The 21,953-nt window shown below is 46.0% G+C and overlaps 2 protein-coding genes across 5 annotated transcripts in view; one reads left to right on the top strand and one right to left on the bottom strand.

Moving 5' to 3' along the window:
- Positions 1-528: 528 nt before the first annotated feature.
- Positions 529-14,580, bottom strand: LOC144144387 (solute carrier family 35 member E2A-like). Of its 3 annotated transcripts, XM_077675810.1 has the most exons (8): positions 14,421-14,559; positions 14,108-14,136; positions 12,018-12,353; positions 11,041-11,164; positions 10,457-10,705; positions 9,766-9,819; positions 8,543-8,746; positions 529-8,223 (listed from the first exon to the last, which is right to left on the bottom strand). In XM_077675810.1, the coding sequence occupies exons 2-8, from the start codon at positions 14,133-14,135 to the stop codon at positions 8,019-8,021; spliced, it is 1,200 nt and encodes a 399-aa protein (XP_077531936.1). In that variant the 5' UTR covers position 14,136; positions 14,421-14,559; the 3' UTR covers positions 529-8,018. The 3 variants fall into 3 exon arrangements, with proteins under 3 accessions (XP_077531936.1, XP_077531937.1, XP_077531939.1); XM_077675811.1 differs by lacking the exon at positions 14,108-14,136 and having other exon boundaries at positions 14,421-14,580; XM_077675813.1 differs by lacking the exon at positions 14,108-14,136 and having other exon boundaries at positions 14,443-14,577.
- A 287-nt stretch (positions 14,581-14,867) lies between these two features.
- The window catches only part of LOC144144389 (putative N-acetylated-alpha-linked acidic dipeptidase), a 46,245-nt gene continuing 39,159 nt past the window's right edge, over positions 14,868-21,953 (top strand). The window contains exons 1-4 of one of the 2 annotated variants that reach the window (XM_077675815.1): positions 14,881-14,992; positions 16,278-16,414; positions 18,718-18,949; positions 19,177-19,382. In XM_077675815.1, the coding sequence (XP_077531941.1) occupies positions 16,383-16,414; positions 18,718-18,949; positions 19,177-19,382 (470 nt within the window). In that variant the 5' untranslated portion in view covers positions 14,881-14,992; positions 16,278-16,382. Of the gene's footprint in view, positions 14,993-16,277; positions 16,415-18,717; positions 18,950-19,176; positions 19,383-21,953 lie in introns of both variants that reach the window. The other variant, XM_077675816.1, reaches the window with a different exon arrangement.

The following is a 21,953-nucleotide window of genomic DNA, read 5'->3' on the forward strand; positions in this document are numbered from 1 at the left end:
TTCTTGTCCTGCAAAATTCTCGAGTCGGTGGCTGCGGCTACTTGGTACTAGCTCGCAGGCAAACCAAAGGCGACTATGCTTGTGCATATGATATTTTGGTGCACATCAAATATTCGCAGGTTATATGAACTAGCCGAAACCTCACCCCTTAGCCCAGGTGTAGCTTCAGCACATCAAACTCTTTGGACATGCCTGTCTTTTACTATGTCTGCGTCACTGCAGGAAAGTGCACAAAATTCAAAAGTGCTGGTCGTCACAACATGTCTTTATTTCAACACATTCCCCTTTCACAGGGAAACCCGTGACAATATTATATATATACATATATATATATATATACTATATACCTAGAATAAATACGTAATGCCCGCTTTTCCAGAGAGAAGTCACCATAACATTCATACTGAGACTACAAAAGCCAGCATTGTGCGCATTGTTGCCTGACAATCATCCCAACATCAGCATTGTTTACAACCAGCAAACTTATTCATGAATCACACAGAACATCACTTTGTTTTCATATATCTCTGAGGAGTCACTCGGGGCCTGGTAACACACTCGATGAAGAAGGGGCAATTGAAAGCCACTTTCTGCCATGCCAGATTTCGTCTAGGCTGAGGTGCTTGAAAAACTGAAAGTTGGAAACCTTAGTGCTGACGGAACAGCTCATAGCTGACGGCTGTTCAAGCTAGCTAGCTCACAGAGCTTACAACACCCTTGCAACAGCATTGCAACACCCTTCCAAACAACAGTGGAACAATTCAGAAATGCTGTTCGAAGGGAGACAAAAGCTCTGCATGTATTGTATGTATGCATGTGTATATGGAACACCAATAATACGACTTCAATGGACTGCGAGCAAGCGTCTATGACCAGGGCGTCGTATCATCGTGGTACGCGTAAATGCTGCCCTAGTAGGCGGTCTCACATGACAGGCGGGATAAGAACTCAATTAAATTACTATATTTATTGCATTCTTGCATAATTTACAAACTCCTAACTGAAATCCCAAGTTTCTAAAAAATGAAACGCCTAAAAAAAATCCCCCGAACATTGTATAATCGGGGTTTTTAATGCATTGTTTTTATGGGTAGTCTAGCATGACCACGGTGATCCATCGTAGAAGTGGGTCGTCGTAAAACCAGGGGACGTATAATCAGTGTTCTACTGTACACACAATGATGCGCTGTACATACGGCGAAACACCAGGACTGGAGAAAATAGTACAGGCTGCAAGGGCGCATGTGGCACTTACTCGAAAAATGAAGTATGCAGACACTCTCTAGCACTGGCTCCCTTTTTGCACAACCTGCACATCGTTCGAAGCTTACAACATGCAGAATATTTCTGGAAAGGATCTTGGATTGCACATATGAACAACTTCGCGGTAGTTACTGTTGAAAAGAGCAAGAACTGCCAAATCTTCCTCCTCGAGGGATGAGGGCCTGCACTGTGACTGGATAAAACGTCTCCCTTAAACGGAGGGGGAGGCACACACTTGCCAACAATAGTTTTGTTGGCATATGCAGCAAACAAATGTACGGAAACTTTGCCAATTCTGTTGCCGAACAGACAAAGTGAGAGAGATTGAGGTTACTTTTTATCTCGCAAGTCAAACCGGAAGTCCCTTGTGGCTAATTCTTTTCCTGTACAAGCTGTCAGGGGTGAGACAGCTGTGCATATTGCGCAGTTTTGATACAAATTCGTTTTCCTGCACCAGGCTGCTCCAAGAGCTTGAAAATTGCAAAAATTGCGCCAAACTGCTCCGAAAGAGTATAAGAGCCGAGGATTTTAACGCTCCCGTCAATTTCAGTGGGGGAAAAAGCTTACTGACGGCATAATTTTCCAGTGATGCTGTTTGTAAAGGTTTAATTGATTGATCATTCAATAAAACCCGCATAAAATTGTCCACGGGATAGTTTTTGACAGTCACAATGTCGGGTTGCACATGTTATGTGCGAATTTTTAAAGTTTTTTCATATAAAGTTTTCACAAACTACTTGTGCAAGTGGATTTTAAAACAGCAATTTTGGGAGCGCCGCATCTCCAGAACGACATTACTGGACGCCGCCATCATGGTGCGGTGAAGATTGGAAAACATGGCCGCTGGGCGAAGCAGTTTCTCGCGGTTCAGGCAGAGTGCTCTTCGCCGATTTCTACCGCGGTTTTGGTTATGGGGGTGGCCAGGTTTACATTTAGTCGTTTGGAAGTTACGCGACTCGAAAGACGGGGGTTCATCAAGAACAACGGGGTACCCGCGATATTGCCGTGTTTCGGCCTTGTGTGTGAGGCGCAGTGCATGCTTGAAGTGAAATTTGGGACTCATTGTGGCGTTATAAAACGCCGAGTTATTGTTGCTATTGACAGTGAGCTTGCGAGTGGTGGGAGTAGGACGATGGACACTGCAGAAGTGGCGGCACAGGCTGCATCACTGCCAAATGTTCAAGCAGTGTCCGATAGCGGGACGGGCTATAATTGCACGCTAGTAATAATGGTTCATCTATCTGAATTGAAATTTAATGCCAAAAGGGAGGTGACTAAACATACCAATACTCTAATTACGATCGTAGTGAACGCCCACCTTGGGGCTTGAAATGGGAGGGCTGGTGGGGTGCGACGACTGTCGCCTCGCTTTGCGCAACTTTTGCCGTGGCTCTCAGTTGTGTGTAACGCAGAGTCTGGGATTAGAAAAATAACTTCGGCATTCACGGGATAATAAAAATTCCTTAAAGTTGCTTAGTTTTTCAATTCGATATTTTCAAAGGAACTTCGCGTTATCTATGCATAGAGCCCAAGAATGTAAAAATGGTTTGGAAAAGGTAGTGTAGTTCGTTCCTTGTGATACTCAGGTAGAAAAACCTTAATTGAAAGGCGGTTTCAGTGTTATGTACGTTCAAAACCGTTAAAAAGCGCACTCCCCCCTCCCGAGTGGCCAAAAATTTCATTTTTTAGGCTCCTAAGGCGACATAATAAATGTCGTTCTTCTGCTCCAAAATCGAAATTTTGCTGCTCCAAAAGCTGCTCCCAAATCTGGTTCAGCTGTCTCACTCCTGGCTGTTCAAGCTGAGCCTGTATTGTAGTCTGCATCACAAAGCAAAGAGAAAGGAACGAGGACTGTGGTACTTTTGAAGCAAGAAAAGTTCGGAAGGATGCACCTGCCTTGATGACTAGCTTGCACGGGGAACAGAGCCAACAGTGAACTCTGGTCGCGTTATGCACTTTGTGCCTTACAATGGCTACAGCCAAGCCACCTTGCAGAAATAAGCAATACCTCAGCCAAAGATGTTCACTGCGGTCTGTCATGTGCATGTGTGAAGACACTGGCAAATTCCCACATATCACAAGCATATTCACAGTTATGAACACCACATACATTACAGGACAACAATAACCATGCTAAGCACACATCTTATTAGACACCTATTGCAAAGTTTCAAGGTTGCAAGCCAACTTTTGCAGTCTTGTCTGTTGGCAGCTGTCCTGCTTTTGCAAATCTAGATGGCTGTTCACAACAACGTTGAAAAAAAAAAAAAAAGGAAAATGAATGCAATTTTTAATGTGTCGAAGTGCTTAAAATTTGCTGATCCCAAGGGAAGAAATTACTATAAATTGTGTCAAGATATTTGTGTCATGGCAATATGAACCTCATTTTGTGAAACTAACTTTGTTATGGTTACTACTAGCACCAATGCGTTTAGACTTTTTAAAGTAGCACAAATGCATTGTTTTGCAATACCATCTTTGCAACAAAATTTGATTTGTTAGCATACAGATGCTCAAAAATCTGCTCTCGGGGTGCTGCGCTGGAATGAAAAGCGTTTCTGCCTTGAAAAGAAGCACCTTCGTTTATAAAATAAAGCAAACAAGTCTGCTGGCACTAACACAAAATGGGCAAAAGATGAACAGCCTAAAGGGGCCGCTCAGACAAAATACAAGTTCGTTTTATTCGAAAGATTTCGTGTTTTATAGTGTCCCCAGCACTTGTCCAGAAGCAGACGATGCTTGATTCAGTGCAAAATAAATCAATTTAAGTTAAAATTTTCATTCTCCCACCAAATCGTGTGTTTTCATGACATCTGCAATGACACCACAAGAACAGGTCTTCAAGCAGCTGCGGAGCCTGGTTTACCGTTAGTTACCTAGATGGCGCGCGCCACCATACCACGGCAAGCTGTTTTCTGCATTTGCTTTGTTTTTGACCGCATTTGTGATTGGCTTATTTTTGTTAACGCGTAAAATAATCGTTTCGTGAAACATGGTGTTCATTCGACAAATATGGTCACGTAAGACGCCAGCGCTTACACCAATTGGCCAGTTCCGTCTGAGACAACCCCAGAGCGCCGCAGTGCTGTGCAGCATCTTAACAAGTGTAGTGCTTGCAGTACCAACAGCAGTATGCATCGGTACTTCTATGTTTACGTGTACTTTCGTAACTTCCACTGTTTACCCCACCATTCTTACTGCTATAAAAAGAATGTGCCCTAAATTTAATCCCAAATAGCTCTTTCGGCAAGCTTATAAGCCCTGCCTAATTTGTGTTTACTTTTCCCGGCCTCAGCCAATTTCAGAGCTGGCACATATGACATTAAGGCCCAACCACATGCAGCGTACTTTCGGCGTTTTCTCGCGTCAACGCCGTCCCGTGTCGATGCACGTCGCCAAAAACGCCTGGCGACGCGAGCTAATGCCCGAGCGACGCCAATGTCTACGCTCGCCAGATATTGGCGTCAACGCAGCGCGATAGAGCATCGGAAAGCGGGCGGCAGCGTCCGTCTTCGCGTGGTTTGGGGTTGTTCCTTTCAGCAGAAAACAATCAATTTCTTTTTAACTTGCGGTAATCGGTTGCCTTGAGACAAATTGCAAGCTATTTCTGTAGGCAAGTGCTCATCCATTTGTGGCTTGTTTGGCTTTCATCGGGGAGATCGGGGATCTGCGATAGCTTTGTGCGAGTTAAATAATGAAGCTCTGGCTACATCACATCCAGTATTAGCATAATGAGGCTTGTCTGCAAGATCGGTGCATGACGAGCAAGCGTTATCAATGCCTGAATTCTAGCGGGGCATTCCATTCCATTCATAGCTCCCGTGGCTTGCGCAGGGGAGACCGGGGATGTGCGATAGCTTTTCTTGACTCAAATAAGGGAGCTGTGATTACATCGCTTGTAGCACTAGCATTATTGTACTTGGCTCCAAGGTCTGTGCTCAAGAAACAAGCGTTACCACTGCTCAAATCTCTCAAATACGACCAAAAGAAAGCACACCCGACACTATTCCTGGGCAGCCTCGGTTGGTACACTGAATTCTTCGAGGCTCCTGAGAGCCGGACTTCTGTTTTCAAATCCAGTGGTTCAAATCCTGGCAAAGCCCCAAGTGTTTTTTGTTTTTGTTTTTTCCGGTGAGGGTTTGATTGTTTTTTTATACAGGGTACAGACAGGGTGCCAGAGTACCTTGCCTTTTAATCTACAAATGATGTTTGAAGGTAACCTCAGTATCAAGGCAGCGCTGAAATTTGTTTTGCTTACACTTTGAACTCATGAACGTGCAGTCGGTACATAACATGAAGGTTAAATCAAGTAGCAAGTAAAGCAGTTGTGCGAGGTGCGTCTTCGTTTATCATCTTATCTTATTTTGTTCAGATTTGACCGTGATGGCTCGAGATACATTTCGCAGCATTTCAATATTTGCCAACCAACATACTTAGCAATGAATAAAGACGCCAAGTGATTTGTTTTTTTTTTTGTTTGTTTTTTTTTTGCTAAAGCTAAAGTTTTGATAACGGCAGTTCAAGAATCGACAATAACTGCTCATAAACAACTTCAACAGGATGGCATACGTGTCCAGCGACGCCCACCGACGCAGCGACTGGCGCGCGACTTCGCCGGTCTCATGCGGTTACTCGCCCTCTCATTCGGGCCCTCGCGTTGACGCCGAACGACGCCGATGCTCACGCGACGCGTGATTTTGCCTCCATGTGGTTAGGGCTTCATAGGCTCTGTTGCGGGAAATGAGCTTGTGGGTCGCATGGCCATTCCCTTTTTTCCTAATTATATAGCTCGTTTTAGCGAAGTTTGCATTAAAAGTGGTGTCACTATGATTTAAAGAGGCAATCTTTTGAATCAACCAAACTTGTGTTTTGTCTACATGGCCCTTTTTTACACACAAGACAAAGCACACTTGCAAAACTGTGCTCCAAGCAGATTACATAGATTACTAAGTTCGTTTTCACCAGGTAATACTAAAAAAATCAGGAAACGTTTAATTCATTGCAGCTCCCATACTTGACTTCAGATGAAAAGAAAATACAGTCGAAAGAACCGAAAATGCTCAGCATTGGGGCTCTGCTTCAGTTTTGTGTAAACCAGAAGAACCCATGCAATGCGATCATTGAAACGCTTTGCAACATAAAGTGTGGATTATTTAAATAACGAATACTTATATACACACACGAAGTTGGTTACACTGAATGCACAGCTTGCTTATATGTATGTACATGATTCCCAGCTCTGCAGACACTTTCAAATACAACACCACATTCACAGTTCTTGTGCGTCTTCCTCTGGGCAGCTGCACCGGTGCAGCCTTGCCTATTCCAGTTAATCAAACAGCTAAAAAACTCGAGGTCACTTCTTGCGAGCTGTGAATGTGAAAGCATTAATGTCCAGCTGAACGCCACTGGGTGCTCCTCCAATTTTTGCACTGTGTGTAATGTTTTTGAGTGCGAGACTAAAGTGGTGCAAGTTACTTTTTTTAGTTTCTATGTTACCATATTAGCTGTACCTTGTTTACTGCACCACAGAATCACTTAGATGATACCGCATAGAATTGTATTGCCATGCAGAGCAGCCTGGCTCACTGGTGACTGTTGCGCCGCTGGGCGAGACCAGCAAGGCCTGTTTTTGACACATTCTTGGCTTTCAACACGGCTCTTTGCATGTAAGCCGTTGCCAAGCAGCGCTGTCCTTTTCTTGTGTTTTATTGATGCGACATGCGCTATGAAACCTTTCGCAGTTGTAGGGTTTAGAATCCAGTGTTTTCGTTCAATGGGCCATGTAACGCCTTCACATAAAAAAAAGAACAAGAAAATCCTGAAAATAAACTTAAAAGAATATCTTTTAAGCTTCTTTTAACTGGCTTTTTTTTTCTAGCTTTCAGCAAAGATGTTCAATAGGTTCAACGATAAAACAAGCCCTGTAAACATGACACCAGTGCAGTTATAATCTGTGAATTTGCTGCCACACACACAGCATTGTGCCACTTTGAATCTGTGAATAGAAGTTTTTTCAACCACTAGTGGAGCTTGTTGTGGTTGTTGTTGTTATCGCTTTTTCTCAAACTATTATTTATCATACCTTGTGCATAGCCCAAATAAGTCAATATCACTGGACCAGGGACCGCATTTTTTGCTCATAAAAGAGCAAAAAGTAGCGGCTATGCTAGGCTGCTATATAACAATTGAGATGAAAAAAAAAATTGTCACAAATCATGGCGTCGAAAAGACGTTCCCATTACCTGACTAGTGAACAGGAATGAGCTCTGTCTGCCATGAACTTCGCAATACTGGTCAGCGCACAACATAGCAACCCAGGGCTTCTGAGTACCAGAGTTCTAGCAAACATGTCGAGGGAATCGTCTAGGGCCTCTACAGAGAATAGCTATTTGGCGCTCCTTGGTGGCTATGCGTGGAATAGAAGAAGATTCAATCAATCAGCTGTTGGGCAAAACGGTCTGATCTGATGTAACTCCTCTCAGGCTAGACAACACTGGCTGCATGCACCAATCTCAAATCTCAAACTGGCAAGCCCGGTTTTTCACTGTGAAACAAATGTGCAATGGCTACTCCCTCTAGCGCTGGTATGCACACGCTTACACTTCCACCCTGGAATGCAAATTGGGCGCTAGTAATAAACGCAGCGTACACACTTATCCCAAATGCAACAAGACATTCTCCTGCAAATTGTGTCAGGATTCACTTCTACAGAGGAGATCACAGGAATGAAGCCCATCCTAAGGCCCTGCTCATCAAACGTCGTGGTCGGTCACCTTCACTGTGCTGAGCGTCACATCATACTGGTACAAGCTGGCAGCAACATTGCGCGCGTGGTTGTACAAGAACACGCCCCCGATGACCACCAGGGTCCCCAGTCCACTGAGGAAGGTCACCTGGTTGCCAAACACCAGGACAGACAGCCAGATCATGAGCGCCCGCTTCACCGTGTTCGCAACGCTGGAAAGGGAAGAAGAAGACCCACTCGTTTGAGCCACACTCTTTTGCCAGCTAGCCCACCTTTCATGCCTGAAGAAGTTGAGTTTAGTGTCTTGGTTCAAAAATGCAAGTTACTTTTCCCCAACTAAGCTCAAAACCTGACAGAGGCACACAAAATGAGAAAAGCATAGTTTTTATTCAATGCCTTCCGTTTTAAAGAAGTGTTGTGCGGCAATGCAATGTGACATTTGCAATGGCACTAACAGATGGAGTCGCCAGCAGTGCTGGACGAGACAATTTCTCCCTCGCATGAACCGGCCTGACCGGTGCTGCACGGTACCTGTGGGTGACGGGCGAGATGTACCCGAGCAGGATGTACTCGGTGAAGCTCTGGCAGTGGAAGGACAGGCCCCCCAGCAGCAGGGTGCCCAGGGTGGTCCACGTGGAGGTCGCCCACACCTTGGGGAAGTCCACCAGGGCCACCATGGTGGGCACCAGGATGAACACCGAGCTCAGGCTGGTGTAGCACTGCAGCTCCACGGGCCTAGTGGGAACAGCACAAAAGGCAAACCACCAACACCTCTCAGCACACACAGAACCCGGTGAGGAGGAGACGAAAGCCCTCAAGCTCCAGATGAGAGGCCCTAGGGGTGCTACAGGAGCACTGACCATCTTCTGCTCCGGGGGGACACTCCCCCCTGCCCGCACCCACCTCCACGTCGTGTCCCATGGGCAACGTCGGCACTTACGAGTCCAGCAGCTAAAGGGGTGCGTAACAACTGGCCTACGCGGCCGTGTGGTGCGAACTTGAGTACCACAGTGTCAGGAGCGCCGGGCCAACTCAGCCCGGTGTCCGACCACCACACACCAGGGGTGTGGTGGTTGGACAGGAGTAGGGACATCTGGCTACAGCCCTAAAGATGCTTACTTTTGGAAATGCAACTGCTTTTCCAAGATCACAGGATCACATCATGAGACAACATGCCTTTTAGGAGCGAAGCCCCTCAGGGTCTGGGGCTGTTGCCGTCTCCTGCCGTCCTCCGTCATCGCTGTTTTACATAGTCACAGTACTAAAACACTGGGAAAGTCGTTTACACCTCGCACTAGAACGTAACGCGTACTAAAAAAACACCGGGGCACGCATTTACGCCTCGCACTAGAGAGCTTCGTGCTTCAAAGATACTTTTACAGCAAAGCTGTGTACCTCTGCCCCCCCCCCCCCCCCAACGGCTTCATCTCCGCTGTCAAAAACGCCAAGGCGCCAAGACACTTATACACTACATGCTTCATTCACCCTTCCTCAGGTTTCACGTTCGTGGAGATGGCCTGGAATTTTTTTATTGGACATCCTCGATTTACCACTCCTGGATGGTGTGCAGGCAGTCCAAGGACTGTGTTCGAACTGGAAGTGCCATAGGAATACCTACATAGAAAAATTAAGCGCTGGATCGTGACTCGAGAAGTCCGCAGACCATCCAGGACTGATAATAGAGGAGGCCCATTGATTTTAGCAAGTGGGCAGGAACATGGATCTATGTAAAAGAAGTGAGAAGTCCAACTCACAGCAGCTTGACCTTCTCGTCAGTCAGCAGGCGCTTGGAGAAGACATTCTGGAAACTGATTTGGAGGTGTCATCAGCAAACTTTGAAGCTCATCAAAGGGTACGGGGTAAGGAAGAAATAAAACTTACTAAAAGAGGGCACAACATATATAATGCTGCACATCAGGGGATAAAATATGGTACTAATAGGGATGTGTCAAAAAAAAAAAAAAAGAGGACACACGGACAATTGTACAGGCAGAGGAATAATTAGGATAGCTATGACAACAGGAGCCCAAGGCTACTTCCAGCTCATCCATTCATTTTGATAGAAACGCTACTAAAACAATGACAAAGGCACACACGCAGCATACATTCAAGTGCCAGCCTGGGCTAGTTTCTCCACACTACAGCGTACAAGTAGTTGCACAACATATTGGCACTGTTGCAAAAGAAAACAAACACAGGCAATGTCTTAGCAGCAAAACTTTCTTTTTGACAGCACCTGGTGTGCTTGAGCCCTAATGCGCAAGTTTTGTAGCCTCCCCAGTGTTCGTGTCCCTGCGTTCTTTCGAGGACACACCGTTAAGCAAAACATGGGTTCATTCCAAGCAGGAAATGCTAGCTCGGCTGCATTTGGCCGCTCAGGGCCAGGTTGGGGCTCCCTCGTTGTGCACTGCGGCCCACCCAGCAGGAGTGGGGGAAAAGGCTCACCACTCGGAGAGGTTGGTGCAGAGCGAGGCGAGGAACCCCGGCAGGTTGAAGCTGAGCTCGTTGGCGCTGCACAGGGCCAGGCCCCCCATGACGGGGAAGAGGCTCATGTTGACCAGCCAGGTGGTGGTCTCGCCCAGCACCAGCCACGAGATCACCACCGTGAACACGGGCGCAGAGCTCTTCACCGTCTCCGCAAACGACACCGGCACGTACCACAGCGCCACCAGCCCCAGGAACACCGTGCTGAACCTGTGCCAGATGTGGCACACATGCCGGTCTCTCTCTCAGGGCAACAATGGAAGCACTGCTGGGCCACTTGTCACAGATCTGCATGCCTGTCCCGGTGGATTTGAGGTAGCATGTCTGTTTGTGCATGTGTTTGAACGAGAGAGAGAGTTCCGCCTTTCTTAAAACCAAGCAATAATATCTAATTGCGCTAATGCATTATCTCTCATGCTGGTGCAGACCATTCCAACACATCTTTTAACACTTTGGTTCTGGACAAAAACATCTTACATAAACATTACAATTGGGGAAGTTTCAAGCTGGGTACAAGAATTCGAGCACGTAACCAGGGTACTAACCTGAGGCACCCAACCAGAATGACATTGTGCACCCTGGGGGAGTTTTCCGCGGATAATTTGCGCCTCGCTGTCATTCGCATCTGAACATAGCCACAGATGAAGCAGCACAGCATTTGAATGGCACCTGCAAGGTAACCAAACATTTTTATACCAAATTGTGACATTTCAACAGGCTCTGAGAAAAAGTAACATCATCCGTATACACTGCTGTGCTGTGCAGCTTTGGCATGTACAAATCCAAGTCGAAGAATTGTTCATCAGCACACTGCTACTTCAGTTTTTGTTTATTTCCAAGTTTCATTCCCAGCTGCACAGGGTGTATTTTTGGTTAGGGTGAAATAAGCATGGCAACAGAGAAACCACCGACAAAGGCAGGTTATATCGTCCAAAAAGGAATGTTTGGTTCACTCAAAGCTGTTGCTTAGCAAGCTTTTCAGCTAATGATGGCACAGAGAACAAAGGTAAATTCTTTCTTGGCTTGGACCACCATGCCCCACCAACGTTAACTGCTTTTCTTTGCAGCAGTACTAATTCATTTGGTGGAATAAACTTGGAGAACTTTGTTATCTATCCACTACTCTTACTAACATAAAGTTGATATCCTGCCTTCGCAATGTTGCCTGCTAGCTTTCCAGCTAGCTCAACTGGCAAAATGACTGTCTCAAAATGGCAGTGCTCCCATGTTTGAATTTCCAGCCAGATTGAATGAACTGTTCTTCAATTCAAATTTTATAAGGAAGCTGCACAGTTTCTCTTTGCTGTTGAGTGGCAGCATCACATGGAGCGACAATCACCTGGCACCCACCTTAGCTTGAAATGTTTCAGCCAAGGACCTCACAATAACCATTTTTCAGCTTGCCTACAGCAATATGAGCATTGTGAAAATTGTACCCTGCCAGCATGAATAAGAGTAAATGCTGGATAGATGCAGTTGGAAGACACTGGTAAATGCCTTTGTACTGTTTTTGACGACGTACCAAGTACCACGGGGTCTCCGCTGTGGTATGAGAGGATGCATTTGTTGAGCACCAGCGTGGTGAAGCTGAAGAAGTACCACACCACGAGCACGACAAGCGCGCCACCGCTGTACAGTCCACTGCGCCTCTCGAGGACCGGTACGCTGGCCAGTTCCACCTCCCGGGAGGAGGGACCGTGGAAGGGTAGACTGCCACCGCCCATGGCATCTTCCTTGCAGCCGGCGCTGTTCCGATGGTGCCTGCTCAGCCGGTCGCTGCTGTACACAGAACCCTTCACCACACACTCGCCGTCAGCACCGCGGCTGGCCTGCTCACCGACCATGTCACCGACTGGCTCTGAAAGAAGATGGGATGATTTTGAATGCGGAGGATGGGACCTCCTCTCCACCCCTGCTTCCGTTATGCGGAATTCTCTTTCCACATGATCTTCTACTCCGCAACAGTTTGCAACTTGGAGGAGGATGCTGAGGAGGTGGGAGATATACTTCCCCTGCTTCCGATTTCATTGTGCAGACTCTCCACATTTCTATCATAAGTCGTTTAGTGGTCTTATTGCTTATATGGGGTCACCTAAAACAAGAGCTCTAAAAAAAGTACAGCTGCAGCACATGTACTTAAATTTGCTTCTTCTTTTTGACACTTTTGTTGTGCTATAAAATAACACAATGCACAGGGAGCGAGCCTTTACATTTTGAAAAGTTGGCATTAAAAAACCCAAAAGTTCTTGGTTAGACCTGGCATTTCAGCACTGAGAACGACAACTGGCTTTGAAACACCAAGCTCTCGGGCATTGAAGCGCACAACGTAAAATTAGCGGGAATCCACAAGTGAACAAAAATTATTCAACTAAAGTAAATGAAACAAGAACAGACAACTGTGTGTTTTAGCCAAGACCTGTTTACATATTGCGTCTCTCTCCAGCAGATTGGAAGTAAAGCTGCACATGGTCACAATGCCAAAGGATTCCCTGGACATGCACAGCTCGGTCGCCACTTTGCTCAGCTTCGATGTAAGCAGAGAGAACGATTAGCTGTAACTTTTACGCCATTTTTTAAAGAAAGTTTTTGCTACAGTTTTCTCCTTAAGAAAAGAGAGACATGAAGGGGGCAGCGCCTATTCATATGGGAAGCAGATCAAGGAAAGCACAAGGAGCGAACTTTCTACAGCAAGAACCGCCCACGGGAGGTTCCTGTACACAGCAAAAACTCTGGCTCAGCGAGCAATACAACCCACGACTCGACCACCATAATGACTTGGGAAACTATTCCACATCGCGATTTCACTGTTGATCACAGTGAAGAAGCAACACTTGACATGAACAATTAATTGACCCCTGCCACAAGGGGCAACGTCTGCTAATGGTGCTGGGCAGGACCAACAAAGACTGACCAATGTAGCTACGACTGACCGCACATCGCTCCCCCAGAGCACAAGCCTCACTGTACATTTCTCGGTGTGTTTTCACTAAGGTTGCCTGGAATCTTTTAATTCATCTTTAACGTTTCGATGGATTCAGCCAACATGATAAATGCCAGGCATATTGTTGACCTTAGTTGCGATAGTCTGCCCTAAAGTAAAAATTTTCGGTTCATGTGCTTCAAATCCAACGAAGAAAACCATAATTTATCATGTGTAGTAACCAGCACAAATACTGGGGGAATTTTAAGTAAAGCCAAGAAACCTTCATCCTGATGATGGACAGCTACGTTGATTCAGTTAGTGATGCTTTATTCGCGCAATATTTTTTTTTCTTGTGGACAACGGGCGCTCGGACATCCCAGTTTCCGCTGTAGTCATTTACAAGACTTTAGTTTTGCAGTAGCTGATTTTGCCTTTATGCTACTCATTTAAAACCGAGGACAGAAAGTCACTAAATTGCAAAAAAAATAATAAATGTTGTGATTAACTTTTGTCTTGACGTTACTAGACCCGATCAAAAAAGATATCGCCGAGCCAAAAAGATATCGCTCTAGCATTCTGCTAACAGAGGAGACCCAACCCGTGCCTACGCGCATAATGCCCACGGTAAATTCAAAACGTTCAAAACGCTAAAATATGAAAGAAAAGACTGAACAATTTTCATATCGTACCCTGATGGCAATGCGCCGCTCCATTCATTCTATGTAAGGGGAAAAAATCACACGCACTTCTGAGGCGAACCACACCGGGTAATAACTCAAACTTTCGTTTCTGCAGGCGAAGCGTACACGCGCGGGCAAAATGTGGGTGTTGCGCACACGTCGCTAGCTGCGCCACTTGCTCCACATGCAGCAAGTTAATTCTAGTAACAAAATGAAACGAACAAATTTTCCGCGGCACAAGAACGTCTGTGCTCTTTCAAGGCGACACATTATTACCGATGACGTGCAACAATGTGTGGAAAATGCTTCAACGATTACGTACAAGGCTTGGCCCTCAGCCGTACCATTATCGAGCGCGCAAGTCTTGATAAGATAGCATTGCGAAGGTAATCACAAGCATTAATAGCATAAACTCTTCTAGTTCACTATACTACAGCTGATACGTTGACAAAACCGAGATTTTCTAAACATAACAAAAAATATTGTGAAAGCCGCCATCTTGCACATTGTTAGCGACATCTGTGGTGACATGTGCTGGAACTCGGCATGACGGTGCATCTTGCGCATTTTAATTCTAGAATAAAAGTATCATTTTGTTAAAAAATTTTGTTAACTATACAAAATTGTTTAAAAATTTGTTGTAAAATATTGTATATTTAAAAGCATTAAAGCATTCTGATACTACTGACGCCACGTGACGTTGAGGGGAGGAAGGAGGAAAGGAGAGCGAGAGTGGCGAAACCAGGCCACCAGGCGAAACCTGGGAAAGCCGGAAAGCTGTGGCCTAGGCGCCTAGGGTTGGTGGGCTTTACGGCGGCCCGCTATCGGTCAGCTTTGCGAGTTCACAGATAAGAAGTTGATTCGCTGCTGTTACGTCAAGACAGCGCAACAAAGGTATCATCGCGTCGTGCAATCATTCATTGGTCCTTCCTGCTGAGCCCTTCCCTAGATTTTCAAACGCATGCATGGCACTGAATACAGAGTCGTATTACGGGAGCTTCCGGATGTTGGAGCACGCTATTCTCCTGTTTCTATTACGCCGATCATGCAAATTAAGTCGAATATGACGGCCACGTGACGGAAAGGGGTATTGGAGTGCCTCTAAGTCCTCAGACTTGCCAAGTTTGGTTGATCAGACATTAGTTATTGTGGGAATGCACTAGAAGGTTTTTGCTGTGTACTGGACGCATGCGGCCGAAAAATAAGGGCAAACGCCAATAGATATTCGCATGCAGTATTACACATACAGATATGTCGAGTCTGATTGATGAAAAAAAAGCACATTTTTACAGAGAAAACAGGCGGTCACACAGCTTCTTTAAGAGACGTTTCTGCGACGTCAGAAAATGGCTAAACATCGTTCTGTTTTGCATGTACGCGAATTGAGCTCGCCCTCTCATCAAAACATAATTGGCGGCAACTATTAGGAAACTCGGTTGGAATCGGGCTACGAGAACGAGTTCTGTGGGCGGCTTAATAACGAGCACATACGTCACAGTGGTAACCGCACATAATTCTTGCACTGCACAACGGCACGTAAATTAGTTTCATTTCTCATGTTTCTCCTCTTTTTTAAAGAAATGTTGCTGCACTTAATAGCGTTGTTTTCTTTTCGATCCGCATCCCTACTGTGTTGCTACGACAAAGTGAATATCACCGTGCGTGTGTTCGTGCTTGCATGTCACCTGCGTTTGCTTGTACAATATTGGCCTTGGGAAGACTACTTCGTGGCAGAACATGGAACGTAGTATAAGTTATTTTGCTTTGTGCGAATGAAATAAGCAACTTACAAAAAAGTCCCAGTTTTCTTTCTCTCTTGTTTTTAATGGAAATATAATTGTTTCTGTTTATCTACATCTGTCGTGCTTTCCATGAACCATTTCTAGTGCCCTAAACTTCATACCGTCTCTGTAACCGGGTATGGGTGTATTTTTCCTACAATTTTTAACAGTGGTACCCAAAAAAAGACAGTCAATAACGTCATTCGGCCTAATGAAGGTGGGCTCGCCCTACAAACGCGGCGGTGTTGTGGTAAAGCCCCCTTCACGGCTTGCGCAAAGTCGGAATATTCTTACACCGTGGTCGAAAGTCACGTTTTGAGCGCGGTTTACATTTTTGGTTCCTGTATGAGCGCTCGCCGCTGGAATTTTTTTTTTTCGATTCCTTGCTGTCGTTGTAGGTGCGATAGGCAGACCGAAACACGTCCCTGCTGCACCAAAGTAACAGATAACGGAGGTAAAAATCGTAGCCCCACCACCCTCCACTGAGCCCCACCACCACAAAAATGAGCATGAGTGAAGCTGTGAGATATCGCATGTAAGTGGTTTTGTTAAGTTCTCTTTGTTTCTGTTTTATTTTTTGTGACCACTTTGGTGTGTCGCGAAACTACATTATTTGCAGTATAGCACGTGTTCGTACAGTTCTTGCACACCTATGCCAATAATTTTCTTGAAGCAGTTATTTTCTTTCCCCTTATGTACACCTGAATTAATTGCCACCTTTTATCAAAATAAAAAAAAACAGCTGGGGTGGAGATAGCAAATTAGCAACTTTGTGTGTTACAGGTGAGGGAAAGTACAATGTGTCGATGGGCGAGGCAGATTTTGACTCATGAGAAAGTCTGGTGTTGAACTACAGGTTTCCTGCTCAATTTAATCCAATCGACATACAATTTAATCCAAGCACCAGCCAACTTAATCCAAGTGCCATCTAATTTAATCCAAGTGCCAACCAATTTAACCCAGCAGTGTGAAGGTTGTTCAGGGGTGTTTTGTGCGGAATTAGGCGCAGCTTTGCGGGTTTTAATGCATATGGTGTGGGTAAAACGTGGTGTTTCTGGGTCCATTATGTGCAAAATATCTTATGCGAACGGCTTAATGTATGTTTACTAACACATGCAGACCGTTGCTGTGAGCTGATCATCTGCGAGAGCGCCGTCGATTACACTCGTCAAAAGCATCGTCTGATCTTCACGTATCAATGCATTCACAAGCTGCTTTGATAAAGACACATTCTTAAATGCCCTTTGCGTCCTCATTTTCAATAATTGAATGCTTTCATGCAGCATTAAGCAGTATTTCTGAATTATAATATCATCTGCGAGATCGTCAGAAATATCGCCTGTGGCGACAGAAGTGTCGTCTGCTCGCGTAAAAATACGCTGTCAAATCTGCTGGTGTAACCATACGCGAGCAGACAATTCTTTTGATGATCTCGCAGACGATCACCACACACCACCAACAGATCAAACGAGACCACTCTCCTGGTCTGCTAGTGTTTGTAAATGTCCATTAAGTTGCGCGCATATGATATTTTGCACGTAAGGCATCAAGGAACACTACGTTTTCATCACACCACCCACATCAAAGCCTGCAGAGCTGCACCTAATTCCGCACAAAACAGCCTGAACAACCTTCCGACAGCTGGATTAAATTGCTTGGCACTTGGATTAAATTCGCTGGCACTTGATTAAATTGGCTGGCACTTGGACTAAACTGTATGGCGATTGGATTAAATTGAGAGGGAAAACCTGTAGTTTACCATAGTTTGCACCAAAAAAAAGCATCAGAAAAGTGGACACAGCCTAAGAAAGACACACAAGGTAGTGACTTGCAACTGGTTGTTGCACCTTTACACGTGTCATCCGCCGTATGTTGCATTCTTATGAGTGTTAATACACGTTACATTCCTGCAGACGTTATAGTGGTTTAAACTGACTTTTGTGTCATCATTGTTCATGTTTCACTTTCCCACCATTTTTACAACAGGCAGCCATGCATCATGATAATACAATCAAGCCACTGAAACTTTCAAAACTGGCCATTTTTTTGTCACCTTTACTCTTCTTATCAGTTCACCTGGGAAATTGAGCACTTTTGCTTTTACCTAAAAATCATGGGGTTATCAGTACATCCTTTGTCCACGAATCATGGGCAAGCTAAGGTCCTCCACTGGGGCCATCAATGACTGAAGGAATTTCAGGAGTTTACAGTTCACAGTGTAACTCTTGAGTAAAACTATCGTACCCCAAAATGTGCAAGTTTCAGGTTATTTCATTAGAATTAACAATGGATCATTAGCAGGAGCACCGACTGGCATGGAGTGTAGCTGTAATGAAATAAAGAAGGCTAGCTTCAACTGCTTGCAGAACCTGGGGGTCACCTGCTAAGTTCGTCTGTGTGTGTGTGTGTGTGCGCGCGCGTGCGTGCGTGCGTGCGTGCGTGCATGCATGCATGCGTGTGAGCACACAATATGTTTTGGGTCTGGGCTGGCATCGAATCAGTTGGAGTTGGATAACACAAAGGTGCATACTGCCTTGTTGGTCCATTTAATAAAAGCCATCAATTTTCTGAAAGCTGGATAATTGAAGGGACAAGTAGTGACAAAATGTTGCCAGGGTGTACGGGGGCAGTTTGAATTACCTTGGTGTTTAATGAATAGGGGTCAAATTAATGAGGTTCCGCCATATAACACTTCGAGTGCCTTTCTTCTTGCACCAGCCAAGCTGTTAAATTGCGACCTTGTTATTTAGAGAGGCCCCAGGGTTTCATGAAGGCGCTTGTCTGCCAGAAGGGGCGTGTGGGTGCTGTGCCTGCGTGCATGTGGCGCCTCCGGTGCAGGGAGCCAACGGGCGACGGCGGCAGCAGCGGCGGGGAGGAAGCGGCGGAGGGGTGGGGCGCCAGAGCGGCCATGGCGGACTACATCCGTGGCAAGAAGGCGTACACCAAGTGGGACGCAGACACGGACAACGTGGACATGGACCTGTCCCCCGAGGGGGGCGCCCAGCCGCCCTGTGTCCAGGTGGCCTCCAGCCCCGGCTGGTTCTCGGGCACCAAGGGGAAAGTGCTGCGCGTGAGTGCCAGGGACTGCCGCTCTGTGCAGCCTATACTCGTTGTAGTTGTAGGGGGGGTGGGGACATGGAACCGCACACCCACATCGTACAGGGAAAAAATGCCAGGTAACAGTAACGCACACCAGCTTTTACTACAAGCCATCCTTTGGCACCCTTGACTGCTTCCGCGGAGAGGACGTGTGCCCTGACGGTGCCACGTGTGGCCACCTCCCCCTCTCCTCCTCAGCTGCTGCTGGTGGGGGCCATCTTCCTGGTGGGGCTCATGTGTGGCTACGTGGCACGCAAGGGCGGCGTGCGAGACCCGGGCCAGCTGGGAGGGGCCCAGTCCTCCTCCTCGTGCCCCGTGCCGGGGGGCATCTACTCCTTCAAGGAGGGCTTCGCCGAGCAGATCCTCAACGGGGTCGACAAGCAGAACCTCGACAGCTGGCTACGGTCAGTGCTACCACAGGGGGGAGGGAGAAATGAAAAAAGGGCACTGCAAAAATTGCCCTCATTTCCGCGTTGTTTAGCTATTTAGACCTGATTTGAGTTATGCGATACAGTTGCCCTCTTCCCTTCCTGTTTGTTCAAAGAGAAAAAAAAGGCGAAGCGCAGAGCCCATCTTTGGTGCCCCGATGGTTTCATCCGGTGTTAGGGAGCTCGTGGCCCGGAACAGTTGGCTGGCGTCCCTCCTTTCTCATAAACGATGCAATGGGACACATGTGGGGCATAAATTCCGGGCTCAGTTCTTACTCGTCTTAATCAGTCACCAAGCTCTAATCACAAATGGATTTGAGGGGCTCTGAGATGGGGGAGGGTGGGGCAGCAATTGATCATCAGAGTTTTCTTTTAACTCAAAACCAGGAGGTTCAGCCGCCGAATTTTTTAATAATATCGTGGGAACATCGACTGGCGGGTGGGTAGACAGCGGCAAAACGAGCGAGGGTAGTTCGCACAGTTCGCATGTGCACATCCCGCTAGTGCAGCCGTCGTCTGCTAAGGTGTTCCCGCAAGCACGACACAACCCCTTCCCCTTATAAGCAAACGGCTATCTTCATTGCTGGGCGCTGACAGCAATTTCGTGTGCGCCTTATCCACGGCAAGGCGGCTGATACCAGTGGAAAGGGGTTGTGTCATGGTTGCGGGAACAGCCTAGCAGATGACAGTTGCACTGGTGGGACCGTTGTACGCATGTGAACTACCCTCACTCATTTCGCCGCTGTGTACCGTGATAAAGCGCTGAACCGGTCACCAGTAGACACTCCCGCGATATTATTACAAAATTCAGCGGCTATGCAGCACAGAACTTATGTGGCCACTTTTACTTCACATTGACTGCCTGACTTCGATGAGTATTAAAAATCAAGACCATTTGTAACCAATGTGACACATGATATCAATTTTTTTAGTGCAGTCAGCACTCCTGTTTCCTTTCTTTCTTTTCAGGGGTGAGACAGCTGCGCATATTGCGCACTTTTGATACAAACGTGTTTCCCTGCGCCAGACAGCTCCAAAAGCTTGAAAATTACAAAAATTGCGCCAAACTGCCCCAGAACAGTCTTAGAGCCAAAGATTTTAACGCTCCCGTCAGTTTCAGTGGGGAAGAATGCTTATTGACCGCATAATTTTCCAGCACCCCCAAGGTGACGCTGTTTGTAAAGGGTGAATTGATTGATCATTCAATAAAAACACGCATAAAATTTTCCCTGCGATAGTTTTCTCGAAAGTCAGAATGGGTTGCAAATGTTAAATTCTGAGTTTTTAAAGTTTTCCCATCGAAAACCATTGCAAAGTACGGTACTGAGGCGACAAACTACTTGTGCAAAATGTTGAAAAAACTACAATTTTCGGAGTGTCGTATCTCCGGAACCAGTAAGCTAGTGAGAAAATCTATGTCCGGAACGACATTACTGTGCGCTGCCATCTTGGTGTGGTGAATATTGGAAAACATGGCCGCCGGGCAAAGCAGTTGCGCGTGGTTCGTGCAGGTGCTCTTCGCCGATTTCTACCGTGGTTTTGGTTATTGGGGTGGCTGGGTTTTCATTTAGTCGTTTGATCTGTTGCAGGAAGTTGTACACTCAAAAGACGGGAGTTGATCAAAAGCAAAGTAGTGCTTACGAATTCGTTTTGTTTCATTCCGGTCTCATTGTGGTGTTATAAAACGCACAGTTATTGCTGCCTTTGACAGCGAGGTTGCGAGCGGCGGAAATGGGACGATCGACACTGCAGAAGTGCCGGCGCAGGCTGTATCGGAGCAAAATGTTCAAGCAGTGTCCGTTAGCGGGACGAGCTATTATTGCACGCTAGTAATAATGGTTAATCTGTCTGAAGGGAAATTAATTGCCAAGAGGGAGCTGGCTAAACATACCAACGTTACTCAAATTACTTTCGTTGTGAACGTGCACCTCGGGGATTGAAATGGGAGGGCTGGTAGGGCGCGACGACTGTCACCTCGCTTTGCGCAAATTTTGCCATGGCTCTACACTTGCGCGTAAAGGCAAGCCTGAGATTACAAAAATAATTTCCGAATTCACATCATAATAAAAATGCCTTACAATTGCTTAGTTTTTCAATTCGATATTTTCAACGGCTCTCCATGCTACTTATGCATAAAGCCTAAGAATTTAAAAATGGATTGTAAAAAGGTTGTGCAGTTCGTACCTAGTGATACTCTGGTAGAAAAAGCTTTACTGAAAGGCTGTATCACTGTTATGTACATTCAAAACCGATTACAAAGTGCACTTTTCCTCACCGAGTTGCCAAAAATTTGATTTTTTAGTCTGCTAAGGTGACATAATAAATGTCTTTCTTCTGCTCCAAATGAAGGTTCTTCTGCTCCAAAATCGAGATTTCGCTGCTCCAAAAGCTGCTCCCAAATCTGATTGAGCTGTCTCACCCCTGTCTTTTTTTTCTTCACCGGCAGTGCCAAACTAAGTCATTTAATGTTGCTTTGCTAAACTACTATGCCAGTTTGAATAAAAGACATCAGCATGACAAAAAAATGCTTTGTGCTAGTTATGACTA

This window comes from Haemaphysalis longicornis, unplaced genomic scaffold (assembly GCF_048455015.1).
Source record: "Haemaphysalis longicornis isolate Haplotype H1 unplaced genomic scaffold, Haemaphysalis longicornis Haplotype H1 scaffold_7, whole genome shotgun sequence".
NCBI classification, from domain to species: Eukaryota; Metazoa; Arthropoda; class Arachnida; order Ixodida; family Ixodidae; genus Haemaphysalis; species Haemaphysalis longicornis.